Below are 23,616 nucleotides of genomic sequence, written 5' to 3'. Positions count from 1 at the left end.
ATCTATGACATCAGTTAAAATCCTGTGGAAATAAGTGTTTCTTCCCACAACACCTGAATTGAAATTTAGTTGTTTTTTTTTTTTCATGTTTGAGAGTGAGAACACATTTCATTCATGATTCACTTGGTGGGTTATGAGAAAGCAGAATGATGAGGAATTGTTATTGTTTTACAGACAAATTCATTAAGCCTGTTTGCAAAAAAAATAATCAGCTGATAACCATTAAACCTTCTGCTAATGAACAAGAAGATTCGCAAGAGGTTTTTATAAAAACTGATTAGACACTGTACAATATTGCATTAAATTTAAAATAAAATTAACATGTAAAATTAACAAAACTTATATCTTATTCCACAGGAATAAGGCAGTGATGGAGTCCATCAATGAAAGCTTACAATTAGCAGTTAAGAGAGCAAGTCCTGGAACCTTTGACAGTGTGGATAATAAGTCTCTCCACACATCTTGTTCGAGATTAATTCTGTTTTTTGTGCACAGTCACAAACAGAAGTACTGAAAGCACAACAGATCTGTCAAAATGCACTGTGATTACTCCACAGTTAAATGAAGTCTCATTCTATCTGTATAATTTTACAGCTATGAGTCATTGTGCAGTGCACTCAGCACCGGGCCAGAAGATGAGATCTTTAGTGGGTTATGCCAGTCCTCCAAGTGGTTCAGCATGTTAAGAGTCTGGAGCAGCTCTGGGTGGAGAGGGTTACCGTCTCATTTTCATGGATACTGTAGATGAATACACTGAAGACCATTAAGTTTTTTCATCAAGTATGTATAGCCATGTCACCTGCAAAAAAATAAACAAAAAATTGCCTGTTATTCCCCTTAGCAGACATGTCCTGACTCAGCTTAGATACCACGTCCTGCACTGTGTTGTTAGCAGATCTGCACAGCGTTACTGGTAAGTGTTGTTTACCTGATCTCTGGGTTCCGATTACGCAGGACCTGAGACAGCAGCTCAGAGGTTTGTTGGAAGCAGAGACTCAGCTCTTCGAGCTTCTGCTCCATGGAGAGGATACGCTGCTCCAGCTCCCGATAGGAGTTATTCCAATTGGCACTGAGGTCGCACATAATCATCTGCATCTGTTAAAATCAGCCACACAAAGCAAATGGAGAGATATTTGTATTTATGGGGGCAAAACACTAGGGGGTCAAACTAAATCCATAAATCTTTCTAATATTACTGTATGCTGTGCAATCACTTTTCAGTATAACTGTATGTTGTGTATGGATCTCTTTGCCAGACTTCAGAGGCGTTGCAACTTTATAGAGTTACTAACACACTTTGTTTCAATTTGCATGTGTGACAGTTTCAAGCTAACTCACTGGGGTATTTCTTGAAACAACTCCAAACAGATACAACCTTTAATACCCTCTTTGCAACTTTATTTAAAAATGGCAGCCAACAGCAACAAATCCAGTGACTTTTCAGGCAGACATTAATTTGGAGAGGGTTGCAGACATCACTCAGACAGTCTGAAGTCCTTAATGCTCACTGGCTGTGGCTCAGCTGCATTCAGTCAGTAAGACAGAGCGGCATGGTCAATATAGTGCAGGACAGTCAGACTGAAACAGGTAACTCACTAATTGCAAAGTGACCGTGGTGTTTTCTACTTTTCACATTTACCAAGAGGCTACACTTGCACTGTGGAAAAAATAGGCTTGTTTTCCACATAAATCAATCAAGAAAAAAATGCATTTTAAAATGCACTTTAAATTACACATCAGTGCCTCTCACTGGGTAATGTCTTTATCTTGGGTTTATTCCACATGGAAAACTTTTCTGGGCCTATGAATTCCTGACACAAATGAATCCTGAGACATTTTATGGAGATTTTTTAACAAGCATTTAATGTGTCTGAACACCTAGTGATAAACAGCAGACTGTAAAATACTGCCTAATAGTCTGTAAGTAGTGAGTGTTTTTAAGGGGGATCTTTGTCATCAGATTTGGCATTTACCTTTCCAATGAAACATGTACAAAATATTCCAACGACAGCTATAGTTTACCTTAGGTAGGTCCACCATCTCATTGGCATAATCTCTCAATTTTCTCTGTTTGAGGCGTAAATGCCGAAATCTGTTGAGAAAAAGGTTTGATAGATCTCAGTTATGTGGAAGTATTTGAAACACAATGGCATTTTAATTACATTATTATCTTATTTATTTATTTATTGGGACCATGTACAGTGTTAAACATAAATGTCACCATTTGATGTACTGTACCAGAGTTAGCTTAAAGCAAATTTTCATCTTCAGTCCCTTCAGCAGGTCACAAATAAAACATATAACAGCACAATAAAAAACAGTACAAAGGAAAAAACACATAAGACACATACTACAAAATACAAATCTACACACAATAGCACATCATATACACCCACAATGTCAACTGGAAATTATATGCTCATCAAATTAAAGGCAAGATTATTTGCATTTATGAGAAGGCCATGAGATAAAATGTAAAGTCAGTGGTTACAGAGCAGAGTAGCTTTTAGCAGCCCTTTTAATTTGGTTGTAAACGTACTGATGGAGCTGCAGCTCTTCATGTCAGCAGGTAGGGCAATCCACTGAGTTGTGGCTTTCACAGAGAATGCTGACTGCCCAAATGCAGTACGACAAAATGGTATGGTACAATCTTGTACAGAGGACATTCTGGAGGATCTAATTGAATTTATTGAGCAAGTGTACACAAAGTCACGTAGTAGAGGAGGGCCAAACCATTTGATATTTTATAAACCAGGCACAAATTTGAAAATAATCTAAATTTATCAAAGCTCAGTAAATTTTATTTCTCCAGTACACCGTGATAGAAATACATTGGCTTTTTGTCTGGAGTTTTTTTTAGAGAGAGGTCTTATGGCTGTTTCTCTAGCCTGTCCCCAACATGTAATGCAATAAGACATATGGGAAAGAATCATAGCATGCATTATTATCTTGCCTGCATAAAGTTGTACTTTATAGTTTTAACCATTTTTTAACATGTTTCTTAAAGTTCAAATTTGGATCCAGTGTCACACCAAGATATTTAAAATCAGTGACTATGTCAATCCTTTCACCTTTGATGAGAATATCAACTTTAGGAGGTTGTCCCATGGTTTTAGAGAAAAACATACCTTTTGTCTTGTTTACATTAAGACTCAGACATGATTGATCAAGCCAATGTGTGATCCTTTCCAACACAATTGTCCATTTAGCAGCTGCTAACTCAGCTGTTTTTGCATGTGCGTAGACAACAGTGTCATCTGCATACATTTGCAGTTCTACATCATGACACTGTTGAGGGAGATCATTAATATGTAGGCTAAATAACAGGGGACCTAACACTGACCCTTGTGGAACACCCACTGTGCACTTCATGTTACTGGACAGTGTGTCACAAACTTTAACACATTGTATCCTATTAGATAAATGTGAAGACATCCATGCCAACGTTCTAGATGAGAAGTTACATTTAGAGAGTTTCAATATTAAAACATCATGATTGATTGTGTCAAATGCTTTATGCACCAACTACTCCTGCTTTATCAAGTCTTGATTTAATTTGCTCTATTAAGTACAAGGTAGCAGTTTTGGTGGAATGATTTCCTCTAAAGACAAATTGCATACAATGTAGACCAAAATTGCTTGTATTAAGAAATGTTGTTCAATGACAACTTTCTCAGCAACCTTAGAGAGTATTGGCAGTATACTTGTTGGTCTGTAGTTACTGGCTTCAAGGTGGTCTCCAGATTTAAAAGTAGGCGTCACAATGGTGCATTTCCAGTCATCAGGAAAGGAGCTTTAGTTAATTAAACGAGCAATGGGAGAAGTTAAAATATCTTTGTGTGATTTAACAAATATGGTGTCAAATTGGAAAGCATCTCTACTTTTGGAGCTTTTTAAAGACCTGATGAATTTGTTTACTTGTAACTCTTTAGGCTCCACCAGCTTGAAAACTTGGCCTGTAGCATCTATAGGAACAATATCCAGTTTCCTTTTCGTAAATGTTTTTCCTAGCTCATATACAGGCTCAAGAAAATAATTGTTAAAGACAGAAGCAACAGCAAGATGATCCTCAATTAGCTTTCCCTGTACTTTGAGTTTAAAATCTCCCAAGAATTTAGGATCCCTCCTTGTGAGATTATCAATGTTTTTCCATACCAATTTAATGTTGCCTTTTGCCTCATTCAATATGTTGAGACAAAAACTAAATTTAGCTTCTCTTAGCTCTTGGATAACTTTGTTCCTTAAACCTTTATAAATCAGCATGTCAGTGTCTCTCCTAGTTTTAATTGCCTTCCTTAGTGCAGCATCTCTATATTTCATTAGTTTCCACAAATTTTCATTAAACCAAAGTAAATTGTTTTCACTTTTAGATTTTATCTGTAGCCTCACATTAAATCTGAGTTGATTCTGAGTAAAAGAATCACAGCCATAGTTCAGATCATCAGAGGACAGTACATCATCCCAGTTCAAGCTATTAATTTCACTGACAAATTCTTCTTGCTTAGCTCTGGGTATGCACTGAAGGATCATTGTCTTAGTTGCTGTGGTCCTAAATCTATTTTTAGTCAGTTTTCTTGCACATACAGTTAGGTTATGATCTGATAAGCCAGTGATTTAATTATAACTTCTAGTTATTCTTTCTGGCTTGTTAGTAAATATCAGACCAATTTGTGTGCTGGAGCATTTTGCAATCTTAGTTGGGCCTTTTACTAGTTGTTAAAACGGATGTTATGCTGAGACACAGAAAGGGTTACAGATCACAGTAATTCAATGTACTGATGCAAGTTAGTATGTTTAGAATTCAGGGTTTAAATCATCACTAATAATTCTGAAGTTGTGATTGTATTTCAAGAAGCTTCTTGATATGTAAACGTGGAAAGGGCTACATTTTGATTGATTTTGATTAGATGGATGAAACCAGAAGTACCACCAAAAAAGAAATACAGAAACCAATATAGCAATCAAGCAACCAGTCTCTGAAGACACGACAAGCATCACAGAGATGGACATAGCACAGCATGGCCTGATTATGGTCTGCTGTTCTCCTGCTCTAACTTTTCACTGTGTATTTATTAATAGTGGTTCTGCCTGGTGTAAAGCAGGAAGTACAATCCCTCCACCCATGCTAACACACATGCACTCATAATCCTGTTGTCAGGATAATGAACCATACAATCACACTTCTGGACTTCCTGTCTTGTGCAATCCACTTGTTCTTGGAAGAGGAGCTCAATAAAAGAAACAAACAACTCAAATGGAAAAATGTGCAGAACGTATAAAGATGGCTCTTCTTTGTAATGGTTTCCATGTTCTCTTTCTTGATGGGTGTCTCAGAACAAGATATTTTGTGGATTACTGTCAAATTATACTGTGATTAGTTAAAAAAGGAGGGTGGGGGTCATTTAATCAGTTATTTATCAGCAAGAACTTTGCCTAGAATGCTGTATAATAAAAGGGTGGACCCTTGTTCACACATGCCCTGCCCACATAGAAGAGGCAAACAACTCTAATTAGTCATCTAAATTAACCATTAAAAATTGTGACTCTGTGGTTAAGCATGTTGACACTAAGTTAATGACTCGTAAAATACACATGTAAGGCACAAAGACCACCTCCCACTTTTACATCCCTCGTCCAGACACAAATGTACAGACATCCTGCCTGAAGGTATCATTTTGCGATACAGTAACTTACACTCTGATGGCTTCCAGAAGGCATCGCTGGTGTCTTCGGTGCTCACTGCGGTTGCCCTTTGTGAGGTTTGTGCGGTGCAGGAGCCAGCACTCCCTAAGCACATTAGCAGCAGCGTGGCGGATCTGATACAGAAGCATAAAAAAATAAACAATCAAACAAACATGGAGGTTCCAAGAACAGAAGCGTGGTGATAAGACCATCAAGATAAAGTCAATCAAACTTGCAAGCTTGACTGACAAAACCACCAATTTATCATATTTTTTAGACAGAATCCGGTTCATATCAATCATTTTAGATCAGGAAGTTAAAAAAAGTTGTCATCCAAGCCAGCTGATTAAATCTTGATAGTCTTTCCTGTTCTGCCCTTTTGCTCTATGAAACTGATTTCAGATAAAACTGAACTATGAAGGTCTTATTTTTGAGAGCTTTACATACATGAATTCAGAGAACAGGCCCTACTGACTGGAACTGGGGTTTGGACATTCCAGGATTTCTCCAGAAATCACCTTTTTGCACTTTTCTCTTTGATTCTATTCATGTCTGTTTGTCTTCCTGCCCAAATCACTGTAACTGCCCTGTGATGATGTCACTCTGGCCCTGTTGTGAGGGTTATTAATAGAGGCTGTCAGTGTCTGCATCCAGATGTCTTCCCTTGTTCCCATCAGCGTAAATCTGGACTGCACCAGATAGCTCAGAAGGATGCACGCACACACACAAAAACACACACGCAGACCAAAACAACCATGAGCAAGACGAGAAGATGCACCTAGTGACAGGATGCAGCCACCAGAAGAAAGGAAATGGTTGTATCCTCCAAAGCGTGCACCTTCTGCAGACAGGCACTGCTTTACAGTGTGGTGAGAAGCTGTAACACTGCATACGAAGCACAAATTGAATCTAAGATTGTGGGAAACTCTGTCAGTCATTACACATTTATGTTTATTCTTTATTATATTTTATGGCAATGTTTCTTTTGAATCTCTTATTTATCAGGCACCCCCTTCTTCACATCAATAAGTAAACACTTAAATCCTGTCTAATCCTGCAAAAAGAGTGACTCCTCTGCAAGCCACTTACACACCTACATACATGTTAGCTCAACCAGTTTCCTGCCCAGTGCTGCACCGTCCTGAACTGACACAAGTTTCTTTCCTGACAGAGATAAGATTATTTCCTTTGTTTGACGCCTTGAAAAGGCTGTAAAGAGGTTGGCAGACCTCATCTCCCTACTCTTTTCCCACACTATCCTGTCCTCTGTGGCTCTTATTTAAAGAACAACATAATTATAAAAAGACTGAAAAACCAAAACATTCCTGTGACATGGAAAGTATAGTGACGCTTCCATCCTGACAGCTCTATCTGCTTTATCATCTTTCTTGTTTGTCTTGCTACTCTGTAGTAACCTCTGATGGATGGAAGTGTAGTAGACTGTTTAGTAAATGTGTAGGAAGTTTATAGGAAGTTTATTTGACTGTAAGACCAAGGTTATCACAAAATTCAGCAAAAATGAAGTCACAATTTTCAGCTTGTACCGTTCCCATTAGACAACTTTCCTATGTAGAAACTGTACTTAAAATATCTATGTATTATACCTGTTTATTAGACATTTTAATTTATATTTGTATGTATTTTTAAAAGATAAATCTTCCAGGGGCTTAAGCTGCAATTTTGCATTTTCTTCTTCCATATTGGTGGCTGATGGCGGTGGTTATGATTAGAAGGGATGATGTTGGCTGGATGTACACCAGCTGTAACTGATGTACATTGTTTTATGTGAGATTGTGTGTTGTGTTTTAACATATGTTTTACATATTTTCCTTATTTGTTTTATGTATTTTATCATGTTTTATGTTCAGGTCTGTGTGTGTTCTGTGTTTCACTTGAAAGTGTCACATGACAACACTTACCCCAAGATGATTTTTTAGGTAGGGGCCAATATCTGACCTGTATGGAGCTGTTATAGTAAAATATTAACATTTATAAATAGAGGCCTCAAATAGTCAGCCCAATTCTAAGCTCATTAAAAAAGCCTCTGAATTATGCTTGTTTTCTTTTTAGAGGTCCATATCAGAGTCTAAAAAAATTTGGCCCTTTTAGTATGAATAAAATATTCTACATAACTGCCAACTTTTTTCCAAAGCAAACAAAAGTGTCTTCATTTTTTTTATTGAATTACTTCATTGTCGTCTGGCAATGCAGCACAGATTTTTCAAATCATCCTGCACTTTCAACAGCATTACCAAACAATGTTCCAGTGACTTTGAAAACAACAAACACAGACATAGTGTTGATGGATTATCTAATTTAAAGAAGTTTCAAGTCTCTGCATAGTGATTTTCATACAATTGGATAAATAGAAACAAATAGCTGCCTAGAAAGAAGGAAAGGTACATTCAGAAATCTAAAATACCACAGCACATGTTGAAAGCAAGTTCTCAGTAATGTAAAGAGTATGCATATTTTTTGTAGTAAATGGGCCAAAACATGCACAAAAAAAGCCTAGTATGGTCTTTAAAGTGACACTTTGACTGTCAGTATGATGTTAAGGATTCAAAACAACTCCTCCATATACCTGATGAAGAAAACCACGAAACTGTTGCAAAGAATAAACCACAAAGTGTGTATGTTTCGTAGTTTTTTTTTTTCATATTCCAGAGTTTTTATAAAATAAACTATAACATTACAGAATACTTTGCTGAATAACGGAGTGTATTGCTCTTACCCTTTTTGAGATCTGGATGTCCAGCATGAAGAAATGCACATGTTTCTCTCCTTTGTTCAACGCCAGCTTCTTAGTAACAACTGCTACCAGCATGGCAGTGCAGGCTACTCCCTAAAATCCAACACACAAACACATACAGCTGTTGGCATGGTTACTGATATATTCACCATCTGCCTGTCATCTCAACAGATTCTCACAGATCATGTAAGCGTTAAAGATTGATCCTGAATACTGAAGTGAGCTCAACAAGACAGAACTGATGTTAACTTAACTTGTTTTTACAATCTGATTTTGTCTCACTCCTAAATCTAGCAGTATGTCTTGTGCCTTTTGCTCCACCATTCCCCCTATGGGAAAGCACTTATTCAGAAAACTGAATGTTGATCTTCATACCTCATATGGTTTTGTCCAATAAATCAAAGTTATATTTATAGAGGGCCAATGGTTAAAAACAAGCCTTTGTGGCACAGCTATAATAGTGTGGATTTCCTCTGAGAATAGATTTGTGCTATTGCTGGACAGCAAACTAGAGTGATGGTGAAGACTCAGATTGGCCCACAGAGCGAATTACATCCACATAGTCACAAAAATACACACGTCACAGGACACACGTACAAAACACTGCACTGATCCCATGTCCACCACAAAATATTGATTAAAGATAACCAGTTTTTTACCTGTTTTCCTCTTTTCAGCTTGCATTCGAAACAGAGAGAAAGAAGGAGAGAGTAAGTACAAGCATGAGCATAAGAGAGCTAGCACCCATTTGACAGAGTTTTAAAAGATATATTTATCTTTCATTCCAACCAGCCACAAAATATCTATCATTACACCGTCTGTGAAACCTGGGAAGTACACACTCTTTCCTTGGATTCCTCTGTACAGTGTTGTCAGGGGTTGACAACACCAAACAGTGTTGTCAACCCCTGAACACAGCTGCAAATTGAGTTATGGCTGGCTCAGGCTGAGCAGAAGAAGTGCTGACCATGGAGGCTTTCAGCCATATTACAGGTGTGAGCATCACTCCATTCACTGGCTCCCACAACTGCCCTGATGGGAGTAGGAATTTTATTTTTTTCCAAATCATGGGCACAGGTTGGCACACCCTCCTGTTGTAGCGGTGCCAAAGGCAATAAACCACCTAAAAATGGATATGGTGGAAAGTTTTCCCATATAAGGGGAGAAGCTTATAAAAACAAGGGAGATGGAGAAATAGAGGAGGAAAAGGTTGTTTTCCACTCTGTCACAGAGGTGTCTAAACCGGACTTGTGCCCACATCCAGCACTGTGGCAGTGACTCTTATCTGCTTGTACCAGAAATTAACAGAGCAGAGGTGAGGTAGTGAACCAAAGTCTATTGCCTATTCAAACATGCAGCCACTCCTTGACTCTTGGGTCTTGACTTACTGTTTATCTTACTTCACTGTAACTTTTGTGTTTTATATAAAGTATAATTTCCCCATTCCTTTAACCCTTTATCTCTCAGTCTGACAGTTTGAACTTTAGGCCCAAGTAAGCAACTCGTCAAGCTCTGAGGTACTTTCTCTCTCTACTTACATTCCTTACTTTTAATCTATGAATTGCAATGCAAAATTTAACTACCAATGTCTACATTTCATGATGTCTCCACAACCAATGATGAAGAGAGAAGTCAGTGAGCACAGCAAAACAATGTCATCACTCAGCAGAAACATCACTCTCCATACAGATGTTTTGTGTGGCCTGCAGAGCACCCTCAGTATGCTGACAGTTTCCCTCCCTGTCCGGCTTTCCTTCACATCTTTTCGTGTGGTGTGAAAGAGTGCCTGGTACCGCTACGTTCCTGCAGGAGCACCGTGCCTCAATTTACAGCTGTGATCTTAATCACACAAACACAGGGGAATGAAGGCATTCAAGTCTGTCAGCACAGTTAGGTTGTACAGCCAGGCAAAGGGGTCTAATGTGTCCAAGATAACTACAATGCAAAAGGCATGGGAGAGAAGTGAACCAAATTGAACTGACCTGAAATTAAATGGGAAAAATTAAATAGGAAAATAGGGGAATAGTTGCTGGATTGGAACGTAACAGAAATGGAAAGGGATGAAACAAACCAGAAAGGAAGATGGAACTGAATAGATAAGAACTAAATAACACAGAACAGATTGCAATAAAATAGAACAAATCAGAACCGAATATAATGGGATGGAAGAGAAGGGACCAGAGTGGAACAGAACAGAACAGAGTGAAATAGAACAGAATGGAACAAAGTGGAAAATAAATTGGGTAAAGCAGAACAGAATATGAGTTAATAGAGCAGATCTGCATGGAATGGAATAGAATAGAAGACAGGGAAAATGAATAAAAGGAAAGGTAGGGAGAAATTAAATCTTCACAGAAAGGAACACAAAAGAACAAAATGAAATGAAAATGTTATGAACAGCAAGAGAACATGTTGTGTAGTTCACACTGAGAAATATTAGGTGGTTTGATTGGGAACAAATACAGAAGTGAAACAGAGATATGACATTGTCCATTTTTAGCGCTTATCGAGTCAAGCATTAAATGTCTTTTGTATTAAAAACACTTATGCTGTGCTGTCTATATAATTCTCTGATAAGAAGTGAAAACAACCACTTGAAACTGAAATAACATTTCACACAAGTATTATGTGTTTTATATACTTCGCAGACATGCACAGAAGTGATCAGTTTAGTTTTCTCAACAAGAAACCCAACCTATAATTACCATGACTCCAGTGAAGAGACACACTGCCTTGCCACAGCAGGTTTTGGGCGCCTCGTCCCCATAGCCCACTGTGAGGAAGGTGATGGCTATGAGCCACAGCGCCTTTTCCATGTGGCCTGTCGATGCTTGGATCTGCCTGCAGGGGAGAGAAAGCAGGACTGAGCCTTTGAAACAAAACGCTTTCAATACATTCTTATTGATCCCCATGTAGAAATGGACAAAGGCGGAAGTACAATCCACATTCTTACCGCAGTGTTAACCATAACCTTACCCAAACTGAATTTTTTGATTTATTTTTATTTGTATGCTTAGCTGAATACAAATTTCAAATTTTTGCATCTTAATTTTACCTGTTGTGCACTGACTTATAAAGACTCTCCTACGCTAGTGTCACAGTCACATGGTTGTCATTTGTCCTATTGATTGGTTGCCAAACGTCAGGAAGGTTGGTCTTATCTAATATGAACCTGTCAGGGGGCAGATGCCAGAGAGAGAAAGAGAGAGGAGAGAGTAGGAAATGAAATTTCCTAGACAAGAAAGTTGGAAAGTTGGAAAACAAGGAAAGTGAGGAACTCCAGGACAGTCATGGGCAACAAATAATAACCCTCATCCCTGAGGTATTTTGGTTTAGTTTCTTTTTGCATTCATATGTTAACCTAAATGAACTGATGGTGACACAAGAAGTCGCAGTGCCTGATCCCACCACCCAATCAAGGGCAGCAACGCCACCGGAGACAAGACAAACTCAATGAGGTTCAGGTATGACACACATTGTTCTAATTCGAATCAGTGGAAAGGTTGGTAAACTTGATGTGTTTTCCCAATGGTTCTGTTTCTTTTCACACAGAAAAAAATCAAGTGAACCAAAATCCATCACAAAAAGCAATGTTGTGTCTGGGGCAGGAGCAAGAACGTAAACACAGGAAGAAGGTCCCAAAAAAGGTCCAGACTGAGACCACTAACTGAAAGGGTCTCAGTGTGGTTGTATTGGTCCGAAACAGAGTATGATTGCTGTGTTCAGATCTGCCCAAACAAATTGTACTAAGAGAGAAAACGAATTAGAGTCCAATTAGACTGGACAAAATGCAGATTTGAAAATACCCTTAGGCTTCGGCAATCACAGGCACTCATATTTGTTGTGGCCTGTTAGTAGTTTGCATAGCTACAAGGTTTAGTGTTAATTAAGTTCCCTAGATGTAAAAACAATAATTTCTCAAGTAAAACTTGTGCCGTGACACTAGCAATTCATCGGAATAACTCTAAGTAATTGGAAGTGTATAAATTGAACTGGCTTGAACCCCTTTGGATCCATAATTCTGTGTCTTAGAAACAGCAACAAACATAACAACCATTTCCTGTGCACAGTAATTCTTATGAGTTTGATAAAGGTGTGGTCTGTTAATGTGTTATCAGTGCTGATGCTCCACAGTACAGTACAGGACATGGGTACCAATGCAAACTTGTAAAACATTTAAGAGTCTACTGCACACTTGGCAGAAACCACACGAAGAGGTCATTCAGTGTGTGTCATTCATCTGTCTTCTGGATGTGGTAATCCAGTTACAACTAACATAAAAATGGCTGTTGAAGCAGTTCAGTGTGAAAAGGTTTGGTGGTCTTATCAGCCTTCAGTCATAAGCTCTTTTATTACTTTTGACAAATCAAAACATACAAAGCCGAGACATGTGAAACCTCCCATTAAGGTTCAAATGAGCAAATGATCTCACAGTGTTCAAACAGCCAAACAGATTGTAGAGGATCAGGTTGACGTTTAGTTGGCTCATGTTAAAGAGCAATTTGTTAGAGTAACAAAATCAAGAATGATGATTATCAAATCAATTGGAAATCCATTCTGAATAGGAAAGTCAAATTGACCATCAAGGTTTGAGGAGGAATGTTAAACTACCGAGGCCTTTTGTTTTTTTTGTTTTAATGTGCAAGTGTGTGTTGGGGACGTGGAAGTTTGGGGGAAGGTACTATAGTAACAAACAGAGTTGTAGTGTATATGTGTGTGTGTGTGTGTGTGTGTGTGTGTGTGTGTGTGTGTGTGTGTGTGTGTGTTACTTTCCTAATAGCAAGTAAGAGTGAAAGCAGTAAAACATCAATCATTTGTGTTAATTAATCTTGCAGGTTCTTTTGATTTGATTGCAGGTTCTTTCATTTGTGATGAATACAGTATGTAATTATCACAAATGATTGTTTACCGTATAATTTTAGGACTCTGCAACACCATTCAGAAACATTTTTGTCTGTTTTTTTTTCAGAAATCAAGATTTCAAAGATCTTTTCACTGTTTTGCACAGAAGCCTTCAATGACTGAAATCCTGACAAGTCTTCCATTGAAAGAGAAATAAAAACCTGGAATTTGGAAAGCAAACAACTTGCATTCTTTCACGGTTACTTTTTCTGTGTGTCAATATGTGTTGAGCAGGAATGACTCGCATAAAAGGTACAAACACTGGTCTGATATTTCATTTGCAATTCATTTGCAATTTAAAGTTGAGCTTTTAAAAACAAATGTACTCTATTCTATTGTTCTGCTTACAAGTCTGAAAGAAAAATGTACCCATGTTGTATATTTACACATATTATATTTAAGAGGGGAATAGTTCGACATTTTGGGAAAGACGATAAGAAGTTTGATACCACTCTCGTATCTGTGCACTATCTATAAAGCTACAACCAGCATTTGTTTGAACCAGTGAGGAGAACTGTACTGCTAAAAGCTACTGATTCAACAATGTGACTGTTAGCGACATTGGTGATTCAGTATTGTCAGCTGAGTTTCAAGATTTTGTTTGTATGTACTGAACATCTCTACATCTCTCATGAAGTAGGTCAGCACATAACCAGCCATGAAACCACAACGTTTAGTTTTTACACTTCACTTTTAGCACAGATTAAACAAACAAGATACAATGTGTTAATTGAGCTTTAGAGGTGCTACTAAACTCAATGGATTTTATTGCCTTTGGACAGAGCCAGACTATTCCTTTAAGAATACTGTCCACTTTCTTTTTTAATTTAACTGCTCCAGATTAAATCTGTAGCATTTTTTATGAATTACCGTATGATTCAGGGTAGGTTGTTTATTATTTCTCATTAATAGCCTACAATTCCAATTTTTGATGGATGTCCATCATAATATCAACAGTCATTCTCCAAGGTTGGTGTTCATTTGTCTCTTATTTGTGAACATGTTGTAATTACACAGTATACAGGGGGATACATTTGCTACTGTACCTCTCACACAGAGTTAGCATCCAGGACGCAGTGAGCCAGAAGAGGAGGATGAAGGCCAGCAGTGTGCGTGCTGGGTATTTGTTCATCAGTACCTTGAGAACAAAGCGGAAGGTAAAGTTGATGTTGTTGAGTGAGCCGATACTCCTGTAGGAGGCACTCAGCAGCACTTTGCTGTGCAGCAGGACGGCTCTGTGCACCAAGTACAAGCGGAGGAACATCAGCACTGATAACAGCAGCTCTATGTCCATCAGGGCATGAACATGGCGGTTGGAATCAGAGAGCGGAGCTGAGGAAGAGGAGTTGACAGGGGGGCCCACCTCCCAGTATGTGCCAACAGGATGGATGGCGCAGACCAACAGCTCAAGAGTGATCACAAGAACCCTGTGGCTGGTCATGGCAATACGCCAGTCCACCTGGTTGTGGTCAATGATGAACAGCTGAAAGACAGAGAGCGAGGGCAGAAGATAAACATTGTGAAAGAACTGTATGAGATGGAGAATAGGGAAAATACAGACACACCTTAAAAGACATAATGTTTGGAAAGTATTATATCTAAATTATCTTTATAAGGATGTGGAGTTGTACGGGATATATCCTCTTTTATTTGGTTATCCAAATAACCAAATTCCACTTTGTTCCATTCAAGTAAATATCTTACATAAAGAACACATAATATGACTTCAATTCAAACTGTTCTGCAATAGTTATAATAATATTCATTTATATATTTTATTACTTTAGAGTAAACAGATTTAATAATTTGGTCTGGACAATTTTTAGTTTGACAAAAATGTAAAAAACCTAAATTTATTCTCATTATGTGGCATTTTAGGATATGCATATTTGTGTGTGTGTGTGTGTGCATGTGTAAATGTGCTTTCTATCACAAGCAGCAATGTCAAAAATGCTAATAGATAGTTCTCTGTAGTACACCATGCTTGTAAATGGCTGTGGTGAAGAGAAATGTTCTTAAAACCTCTGTAGATATGAAACTGCAGATATCCAACTAAGACGGAAACTGGGGGATGCTTGTATGTGTCGTTCACATGTAAGGAAGTGAGAATACATGTTCATCTCCTTCTGACTATAAAGCTTTATCATACCTGAAGCAGTTAAAAAAGCAAAGCATAACTTTCTCCTCTTCTATTTGTTAAAAAAAAAACATTTCCTTTCTCCACTGAAGCTGGAAGCACCTCAATGTTCTTGGCATGATTTAGTTTGTCACCTCTGACACTAAAGAATTAAAGTTCCACTGCCTGTGTGTTAGTCTCCACCCTAAACCTGCCCTTTCTTATCTACTCTGAACACTTGCATGGACCCCTCCTTGTATCAGACACACAGTACTTGCACTCAAACTAAAAACATTGTAGGTGAGAGTATTAAGTCAGCATCCCAACCAAAAAACAGCATGGGAAAGCATGAGAACTACAATATAGTTCAAGGTTTACTGCTACTATGCACACAGTACTTTCTGCACTTGTTGTTCATACTGCACTTAATTGAATATGCATGCTGTGAATGTGGAAGAGGGGAGATGAAAGAATGTTTACTCTGTTCAATTTCAACCAAATCCCTTCATGTATATTGAATTCACACACAACGGCAGCGAGCCATGTGGATTGGAAAAATTTTGCAGCTGCAACATCATGCATGCCTGTGTGGGCCAGGGTTTTCGTCCAGGGTTTTTTACGCACACAGCAAATATAACACAGATAATCAGTGTTGAGGCTGCCATTGATGGGCTCAGGGCTCCTTCTAAAACAATTGCTCTCAAGTACCTCTAACACAGTATAATTTCAACCAAGCTGATTTGGAAAAAAGCATTACTGGTATAAAATGTACAATGCACAAAAATAAGGCAAGTCGCACACCACACCACTGTTAGGGCATCCAAATTACATACTCACACACACCACATCACTGTTAGGGCATCCAAATTGTTGGAAACAAAGGGGAAAAGGCATACTCACCCTGATGTCCTTATAATGGAAAGCTATAATGAGGATCAGGAGACACCCAGTGGACAGGCTGATGGAACAGTTGATGAATAAGGCAATGTTTGAGCCCTGGGAAGGAAATGGAGACATGGGAGATAAGGCATAAAAGGAGGGCTTTCCGTAACAGCCAAGATTTTATTTCTTTCCATTAATGTTCTCCATTATCGCAGTTTTATGAAATAGCTCCTGAATTGTTGGGTCTGGGTGGAAAGAGTACTAAAAATTACTCAAATAAAAACAGCCCACAATAACCATAGACTGCTACTTAGGATATGGTTATTGTAGTTGTTGTGTCCTGACTGTTACCACACTCATGTCATGTCAAGTCTGAACTTCATCATGGTAAGGGGCTGTTTCCCTCATCTTCCAGGCTCTCTTCAATTAACTGGCTAACTTTAATGGTTTATATGTGAATAGTCAACTCAGTCTTTGTGGATTATCCGTGTTTAAATCTAATATCTGTTTTTATCTTACTTAACATAATATTGTGTGGTTTTCAGTAAAAAGGACAATATAAAACAAAACACATTTTCTATTTTCTTGAGATTATTATTATTTATGATGAGATAAGAAAAACTTTTTGTCCATTTTTATCACAATTCAGAATGGCCATTTTCTCCGAGACATTGTGGATGAGCCAACAAACAGGAGTTGTTAGACTGCAAGCGGGACTTTATCCCTCACCAGCTTCCCACCCAGGAACACTGCCATTGTGCCAAACATTAAACAAGGGTCTCTTTGGTAGTGGTCACCATTGGTACAAATTTCAGTCAAATATCAAAACTACTTTAGTGCTATAATAATTAGTTGATGAATCACCGGCAATTTTGATAACTCTTTAAGACATTCATTGATAAAAAATGCAAACATTCACCATTTTCACCTTATCAAATGTTAAGATTTGCTGCTGTTCACAGTTTATGTCACTGCAAATTGAATACTCCTGGGTTTTGGACAGTTGGTCAAACACCATGTTGTGACACTTCATAGACTAAATGATCATCAATTAATTGGAAAATAATTGGCAGATTGATCGATCATGAAAATAGTAGTTAGTTGCAGCCCTTCTACCTTGTATGCATATGGAGGATCAGATAGTATACAGATGGGGAATTATGTTATGATACATCTATGGAAAATTTATTTTATATATCTCTATCTTCTAGTGTGAATGTTCAAAATGATAAATCAATCAACTCTCTCCACCTCAGTGATGCTCTCAAAACCATGTTAATCATTTTCTTTATGGTAAAGGATTTGTCAGAGGTTCCCTTTCCATAAAAAGTGATTATAGCTAACTAGCTAATTTAATTAAATATCCTGTTGATTGTGTTGTAACAGCATAACTGTAGGCTATTCTGTCATTCTTGCCTTTCTAAAAGTAGCTTCATTAGAACTTTACAGTACTAAGAAAGTGGCCTAATGAAAGTGGAATTACTGACTTGTAATGTACTCCAAAAAAGTACATAAGAAGCCACTCAATTACAGTAACCAGAGTGCTTGTAATTAAATACTTTCCACTCATGAGACCTGACAGCTGGAGACACAGATACACACACTATGATGGTTTGCACCAAGTTGTCTGACATGTTTTCACAAACTGAATTAACAACTAAGCATAAGCCTCTGCCACGCCACCTTGGTCTCAGCAGGTTAAAGAGCACCTATACCTTTCGTTCATGCATCTCAATGCATCTAATGCAACGTCATTGGAAGTTTTTAACGGGAAGTGCAGTTTAATGTGGTTTACAGTTAAAAAGATAATTACAAACTTTCAAACTTGAGGAAACTTGAGCGTGTAGGTGGTATGGTGTGACGCCCGTTGGCATGGTACATCGTTTTCCACAGTTTCTCCCGTAGCATCCACATCATGTCTGTATTTCGTCAAGGGCTAATTAGGAGACTCCACAAAGGTTTAACATTTCACCACATTCCATAACAGAGAGTTCAACAACATGCTTGGAAACAGTAAATTCAAGCCCGGTGAGCCTAATTTGGGTTAACCTTAACACGGATTGTTTCTCATAGTCTTGGACGGACAGTGAACCACCATCACCAGGCCACCCAAGGCATTGCAAGGAAAAAATAAATAAATCAATCAATGAATCCAATGCAAAAGGTTTGTAAGTACTGCAATAAATAAATACTAGCCAAACCAATAATACATGCATCTGACTTTAGTTTTCTAATTTGGTTTGTTAGTCTATGTGGTTTCATTAGCTTTCATGTAGATTCTTGTGCTATAGGTCATGGAACTGGAGGTATCCTGAAAAAAAACGTCAGGATAGGCTTACAAATGGCATTGATAGTGATGCAGTCAGACAGGAAATGAGACATCACTTAAAATTCTGTTGTATGCTGATGAGTCAGATCCCCTGATGTTTAACTAGCTTCAGGTAGACATCGCACAGGACAGGTGTGGCTGATTAGCTATCAGGGAGGAACAAAAACTTGCCGATCACTTGCCCTCAAGACCACAAGAGTAGGATATCAGTTCACTGCACCCTGTAGAATGGGTTTTTCTGTCCTTTTCCCATTGTGACTCATTGTACTGCTGGTCTTCTATAGTTTTCTATAGATCAGCCCCGGATCAGATGTCTGTGATTAGAACTAACCACTGCCCTACATAAATACTACATTGATCTGGTTCATGACCCAACAGTCTGCAGGTTTTCATTCCAACAAATCACCACAGCAGCTCATTTCAACAATTCCTGCTCTCTGGTTATGGATGTGTTAATCAGTGAAACCCAGATAACGTACACATTTGGGCCAGATCTGGGCCACTGCGGGTAATCACTGATCTGTTCCAGCAATGGAAACAGTTTGTGGGTGAGTTTCAGCTTTGGGTTGCTTATGGGCCAGATGTGGCCAATACACTGCATGCTGGTTTTAGGATGACTTGCCATGTGAATCAAAAAGGCCAGATACAGTCCAAACAGCATACTGGTTTGTGGGTAAGTTTTGCCTATTTGAAAATGGGCCACATATAAGTGATACATGGCAAGACATTTTTGTTTTGAGGGCGAGTCTTGACCACATTAGAGCATGCTGTCAAAAAACCAAAAAAAACCCAATTTAAATCCCAGTCACTACACAGAAAATGTGGGCCACAACACAACAGCCTCATATCAATGTATAAAGACCTTTATTTTAACAAAAACTAAGAACACATAGCTACAATTCTACATGCTTAGGTGCTCTGAGGTTATAGGCTATTACTGTATGCTGATCCAATTTTAAATTTCCATTACTCTATTACTGAGGTGAAATGTGAAAGATTTATTGTTTTTAAACATTTAAAATATAAAAAGGAAGGAAAATGAATATACTTTTTTTGCTGAATTTTCAGAATTTTTAGATAATTGCAGTGGCGTGAGTCCAGGCAGAACACATCTGCGCTCTACAGGTGTTGATTTAGCTACTGAGAGGAACATAAAATGAATGACTCATAACTAGCGCTCAAGGAAATCGTCATCCATTATACATCGGCCCCTTTCATCCAACAATTTTCAGCTGTTGTCCTTGGCCAGAAGTTACTTTAAAACAACAAAACAAATAACACACAAAACAGGAGAAAGCAGGCATGAAGTAGCTGAACAGGGAATAAAAAGCAACGAGTGAGGTAAGTGACATCGAAAGTAGGAAATAGCAGTTAAAACATGACAACATACAGAAGACATAGGTGAAATGATCAAGACACAGCATGAAAAGGACAATGGAAACAAGTCCAAAAGATATTTTCCTCCTTGGTACAACAACGTCCTCCTGGTTAGTCTATCCCCAACATTTTCCTGATTTATGAATGTGCTAAGTGGCTGAGGTGCTAATCTGTTAAGTATTTTGTGTATTTAACAAGCATTGTGAGATTTAAATTTAGATTTAGATTTTTCCAGCAAAGGACGTATAGGAAATATATTCCGAAGATGGTAGCTTTTATGTTTATTGTCCAGGACCTCAAGAGCTTGTTTAAACACAGATTTTAAAGTTTTTGTAACTATATCAGTGGTTAAAAAAGGAGAGAGAGACCAAGTGGTTAAAAAGTATGCCATAAGTGAGAGAATCATGGATTAAAATAAATCTTATCAGATGTCAGATATTTGCAATTTATTTGCAAATAAACCAGAAGTTGTAATTTGGTTTTTGCCACAACATGCTTAATTTTTTGGAATGCAAACCTGCAGTCTTATCATCACACATAGTTGCAAACCAGAGTCAATGATAGAGAGAATCAAAGTTATCCACGCAACCCTCTGCTCAAATATCAGGGTACCCTCTTTCTAATATTGGACATCATACTCTGCTTTACAGTCCCAGTAGGTGAATCTCGTTTTGGATAGTAAAGTCATTCCAGACAGTCGTCAGCGGCACAAAAGAGGACACGAGGTTGCATCCAGGTCAAAGTGCAAACTCCTGGCTTCCAGCACAGCCAAACTAAAGACATAGAGACTCTTAGACTGGCCATGCAAACACTCTAATTATACACTAAATGATGTGGAAAGATAGCCTGAAGTACTGCGAGCAATCTCGCTGTAGGGTAAGAGGTGAAATGTGGAAAAACTTTCCATAAATAGCCCTGTTTTCGTGCATAACCATGAAAAGGTATGCTTAAAATATAACTTTGTAGACTGGCGTTAACTTTGATAGGCCTACAAGTTAGGCAGCTCCAAAATACCCTGCAGCATACTTTAAAATGGTTTTCAAAATAACCAATAACACTTTAGTGCACTACTGGCCACTGCAAGGATGTTGTGTGTTGTTAAGACCCCATGTGACCAGCAGGGAAGGAAGATGTCACAACTCACACTCATGATTCGGACATCACATGAAGTTTAAAGATGCTGACAATGGTTATATAAACTACGGTTAAATCAGCAATGTAGCCTCTCCAAAATAATAAGCTTTAACTGCAGCAGAGAACACTTTTCCAGTGCATCAGCATTTCCATGGTACCGATGCCTGTTGTTAGGAATGGACAGACAACACCTGTTCTTGGTTCGTATTTATAAACTGGAATAGTAATGTCATACTTGTGCCAGTGCCGTTAATTTCACCACCACGTTTCCCAAGGTCCCACTCTCTGAATGCACCAGGGATATTTTTGAAGGTCAGAGCATATTTCCATAGGTTTCTCAAAAGATTGTAGCTGATGTGAGTCAGAAATGTGGGGCTCTTTGACATTGTAATCAATCACTGACTTCACAGCATGGAGGTGGTCTGATGTTTTGCCGCACGCATGAGAACTTTTTTCCACATGTGGAACTGGCGTGTGCTGTAGGAAGCCAGGGGGAGTTAATAATGTGTTGATTGTGTGGCCTGGCATTGTTATCCACTGAGATCTGCATGTTAATGTCATGAGGCTGTGCTACCAAATAGTGTGTCTGGAAATGGACTTACTAATCAGTAGGTCAGGGAGGTTCAAAGCCCAGGTGCAGATTCTGCTGAGCTTGTGCTGTCTGCTAATCAAGGAAGTTGTTATGACAACAAATAGAGACAGTTGTGTAAGAGTGTTTTTTATGCACTAATTGTGGTAAATTTAAGTGCTGAAATATGTCCTGAATAAAAGACTACATGGTTCAATATCAATCTATTGATTTCTATGCATCAGTTCTACACAGAGTCAATGAAACTCTGTTTTGACCATTTAACTGCAACATAAGGAATTGAAGAGGAGTTCAGAAGCTGTAGCAGCAAATCAGTTGCTGAAGCAACAAGGTGTTGCTTTTGTTTATTGTTTTATCATTCCATTAAGAGCACAGAATAGAGGCCGACATGACAATGTGTTAAACAACTACAATACAAAGTAAATTTAGGTAATGTTGGTGTTAAAGATTTGGCTGCATCCACTGCTGTGTAACTTTGCAGATGTAGGTTATAACTTAAATTCTTTGCAACATGCACAAGTTCACTAGCTCAAGTTTTGGTTTGATTCGTGATATTCCCAAAAGGCTTAATAATGACACTTATAGTGGAAACTGGTACATGGAGAATATACTGTAGGCTAAGGCTACAGCTCCAAAATGTCAACAAAAAATGTCACGTTTCAAACATTACCAGTCACTGGACAACACATATGGTTAATTTCTTAAACCTACCGGTTCATAAAAGGAGGGACATATCTCGGCGTGGATTATCATGAGCACTATCCCGAGCAGAGCGGTGCCCAAAGCCAACGCGCACAGTCGCTTTTTATCCTCTAATAAAAACTTTCTGTCCCGCAGTCTGTAGAGGTTGTCTCCCTCCATAGGAGTAATCCGCTTCCCGGGAAGTGTCAGCGGCACGGATACTTCTGCCGAGTCCCCGCCGTTTCGACTTATCAAGCCATCGCAATTTACACAATCCACTTTGGAGTCGCCGTGCATGCTGCAGTTTGTCAGCTCCATCTCCAGCGCGCACAGGAGACGGCGGTCGCCTGTCCCGCTCTCCCTGTCGTCGTTCTCCGCTGGCTTTTGCCTGTCCGGTGTCCCCTTTGCTTCCCTCCCGAGTTGGGGAAGGCATAGTCCGATGGGCGCACCGTGTACCAGGCCCGTCTCTCGTTTGTCGCTCATCGAAGTAGCGGGTTCACCAAAACACTTGGCCTCATAATACTACACCCTCACCTTAACACTCCTACCAACCGGCGCGGCGTGGTTACGCGCACTGATGCCATTTGCACACCGCAGCGCCATTTGTTATCTTATTTGCATTGGTTATTATTTTAGGATTGTGCGTCAGTCTGCCGCAGATGAATTCTTTGTGTGTGTGAGTGTGTGTGTGTGTATGTGTGTGTGTGTGTGTGTAGGCTGCTCATCTGATTATGCGTGATGCGCTCTCAAGGAATTGCTACGCCTACAGTATTTGCATTTAAGCTCCGGAACTTTTAAAAGACAAGTTACAAGACGTTATTAAACAAGAGGTTATTTTTCTTTCTTTATCCGGCTGAAGACTGGTCAGACAAAATGCTATTTTGTGAAAAGCCGCAGATTTATCACTACTTTAAATGTTTTGTAGTGTAACAATCGGGGAACAATCCACTTGCTTTTCTATTCTGATCAAAAATAAGGTAGACTATGAAGAAAAAAAATACTTTTCTGAACCCACGAGGAACCTCGGGTTACATGTTTTTATTTTGTGGTTACACACGTATCAGTGTTGAGCATAAGTTACCCAACAGCTACAGAGTGACATCTCGTGGTTGAGTAGCCTAAATTCATCCTTCGCCTTGATGTGGTCTTTTTCAAAACATTAGTCAAGGTTC

At 38.7% G+C, this 23,616-nt stretch overlaps 1 protein-coding gene across 3 annotated transcripts; it reads right to left on the bottom strand.

The window, feature by feature from the left end:
- Nucleotides 1-166: 166 nt before the first annotated feature.
- kcnn4 (potassium intermediate/small conductance calcium-activated channel, subfamily N, member 4) lies at nt 167-23,239 on the bottom strand. Of its 3 annotated transcripts, XM_044358704.1 has the most exons (10): nt 22,475-23,233; nt 16,353-16,448; nt 14,383-14,819; nt 11,140-11,275; nt 9,094-9,111; nt 8,417-8,527; nt 5,695-5,816; nt 2,023-2,092; nt 929-1,095; nt 167-799 (listed from the first exon to the last, which is right to left on the bottom strand). In XM_044358704.1, exons 1-10 carry the CDS (start codon nt 22,925-22,927, stop codon nt 796-798), a joined length of 1,614 nt encoding a protein of 537 aa, XP_044214639.1. In that variant the 5' UTR covers nt 22,928-23,233; the 3' UTR covers nt 167-795. The 3 variants fall into 3 exon arrangements, with proteins under 3 accessions (XP_044214639.1, XP_044214640.1, XP_044214641.1); XM_044358705.1 differs by lacking the exon at nt 9,094-9,111 and having other exon boundaries at nt 22,475-23,232; XM_044358706.1 differs by lacking the exons at nt 167-799; nt 929-1,095; nt 2,023-2,092; nt 5,695-5,816 and adding an exon at nt 5,829-8,287 and having other exon boundaries at nt 22,475-23,239.
- Nucleotides 23,240-23,616: the final 377 nt, after the last annotated feature.

The sequence above is a fragment of the Thunnus albacares genome, chromosome 8 (genome assembly GCF_914725855.1).
Source record: "Thunnus albacares chromosome 8, fThuAlb1.1, whole genome shotgun sequence".
In the NCBI taxonomy this organism is placed as follows: domain Eukaryota; kingdom Metazoa; phylum Chordata; class Actinopteri; order Scombriformes; family Scombridae; genus Thunnus; species Thunnus albacares.
The sequence above is the reverse complement of the archived record's forward strand: the minus strand, read 5'-3'. Positions and strand labels throughout refer to the sequence as shown.

Coding starts and splice junctions, on each gene's coding strand:
- kcnn4 (XM_044358704.1), bottom strand. CDS start 22,927: ATGAGCGACAAACGAGAGACGGGCCTGGTACACGGTGCGCCCATCGGA. Junction 16,449..22,474: donor GTCCCTCCTTTTATGAACCG/GTAGGTTTAAGA, acceptor TTTCCTTCCCAG/GGCTCAAACATTGCCTTATT. Junction 2,093..5,694: donor CTTCTGGAAGCCATCAGAGT/GTAAGTTACTGT, acceptor TTTTCTCAACAG/ATTTCGGCATTTACGCCTCA.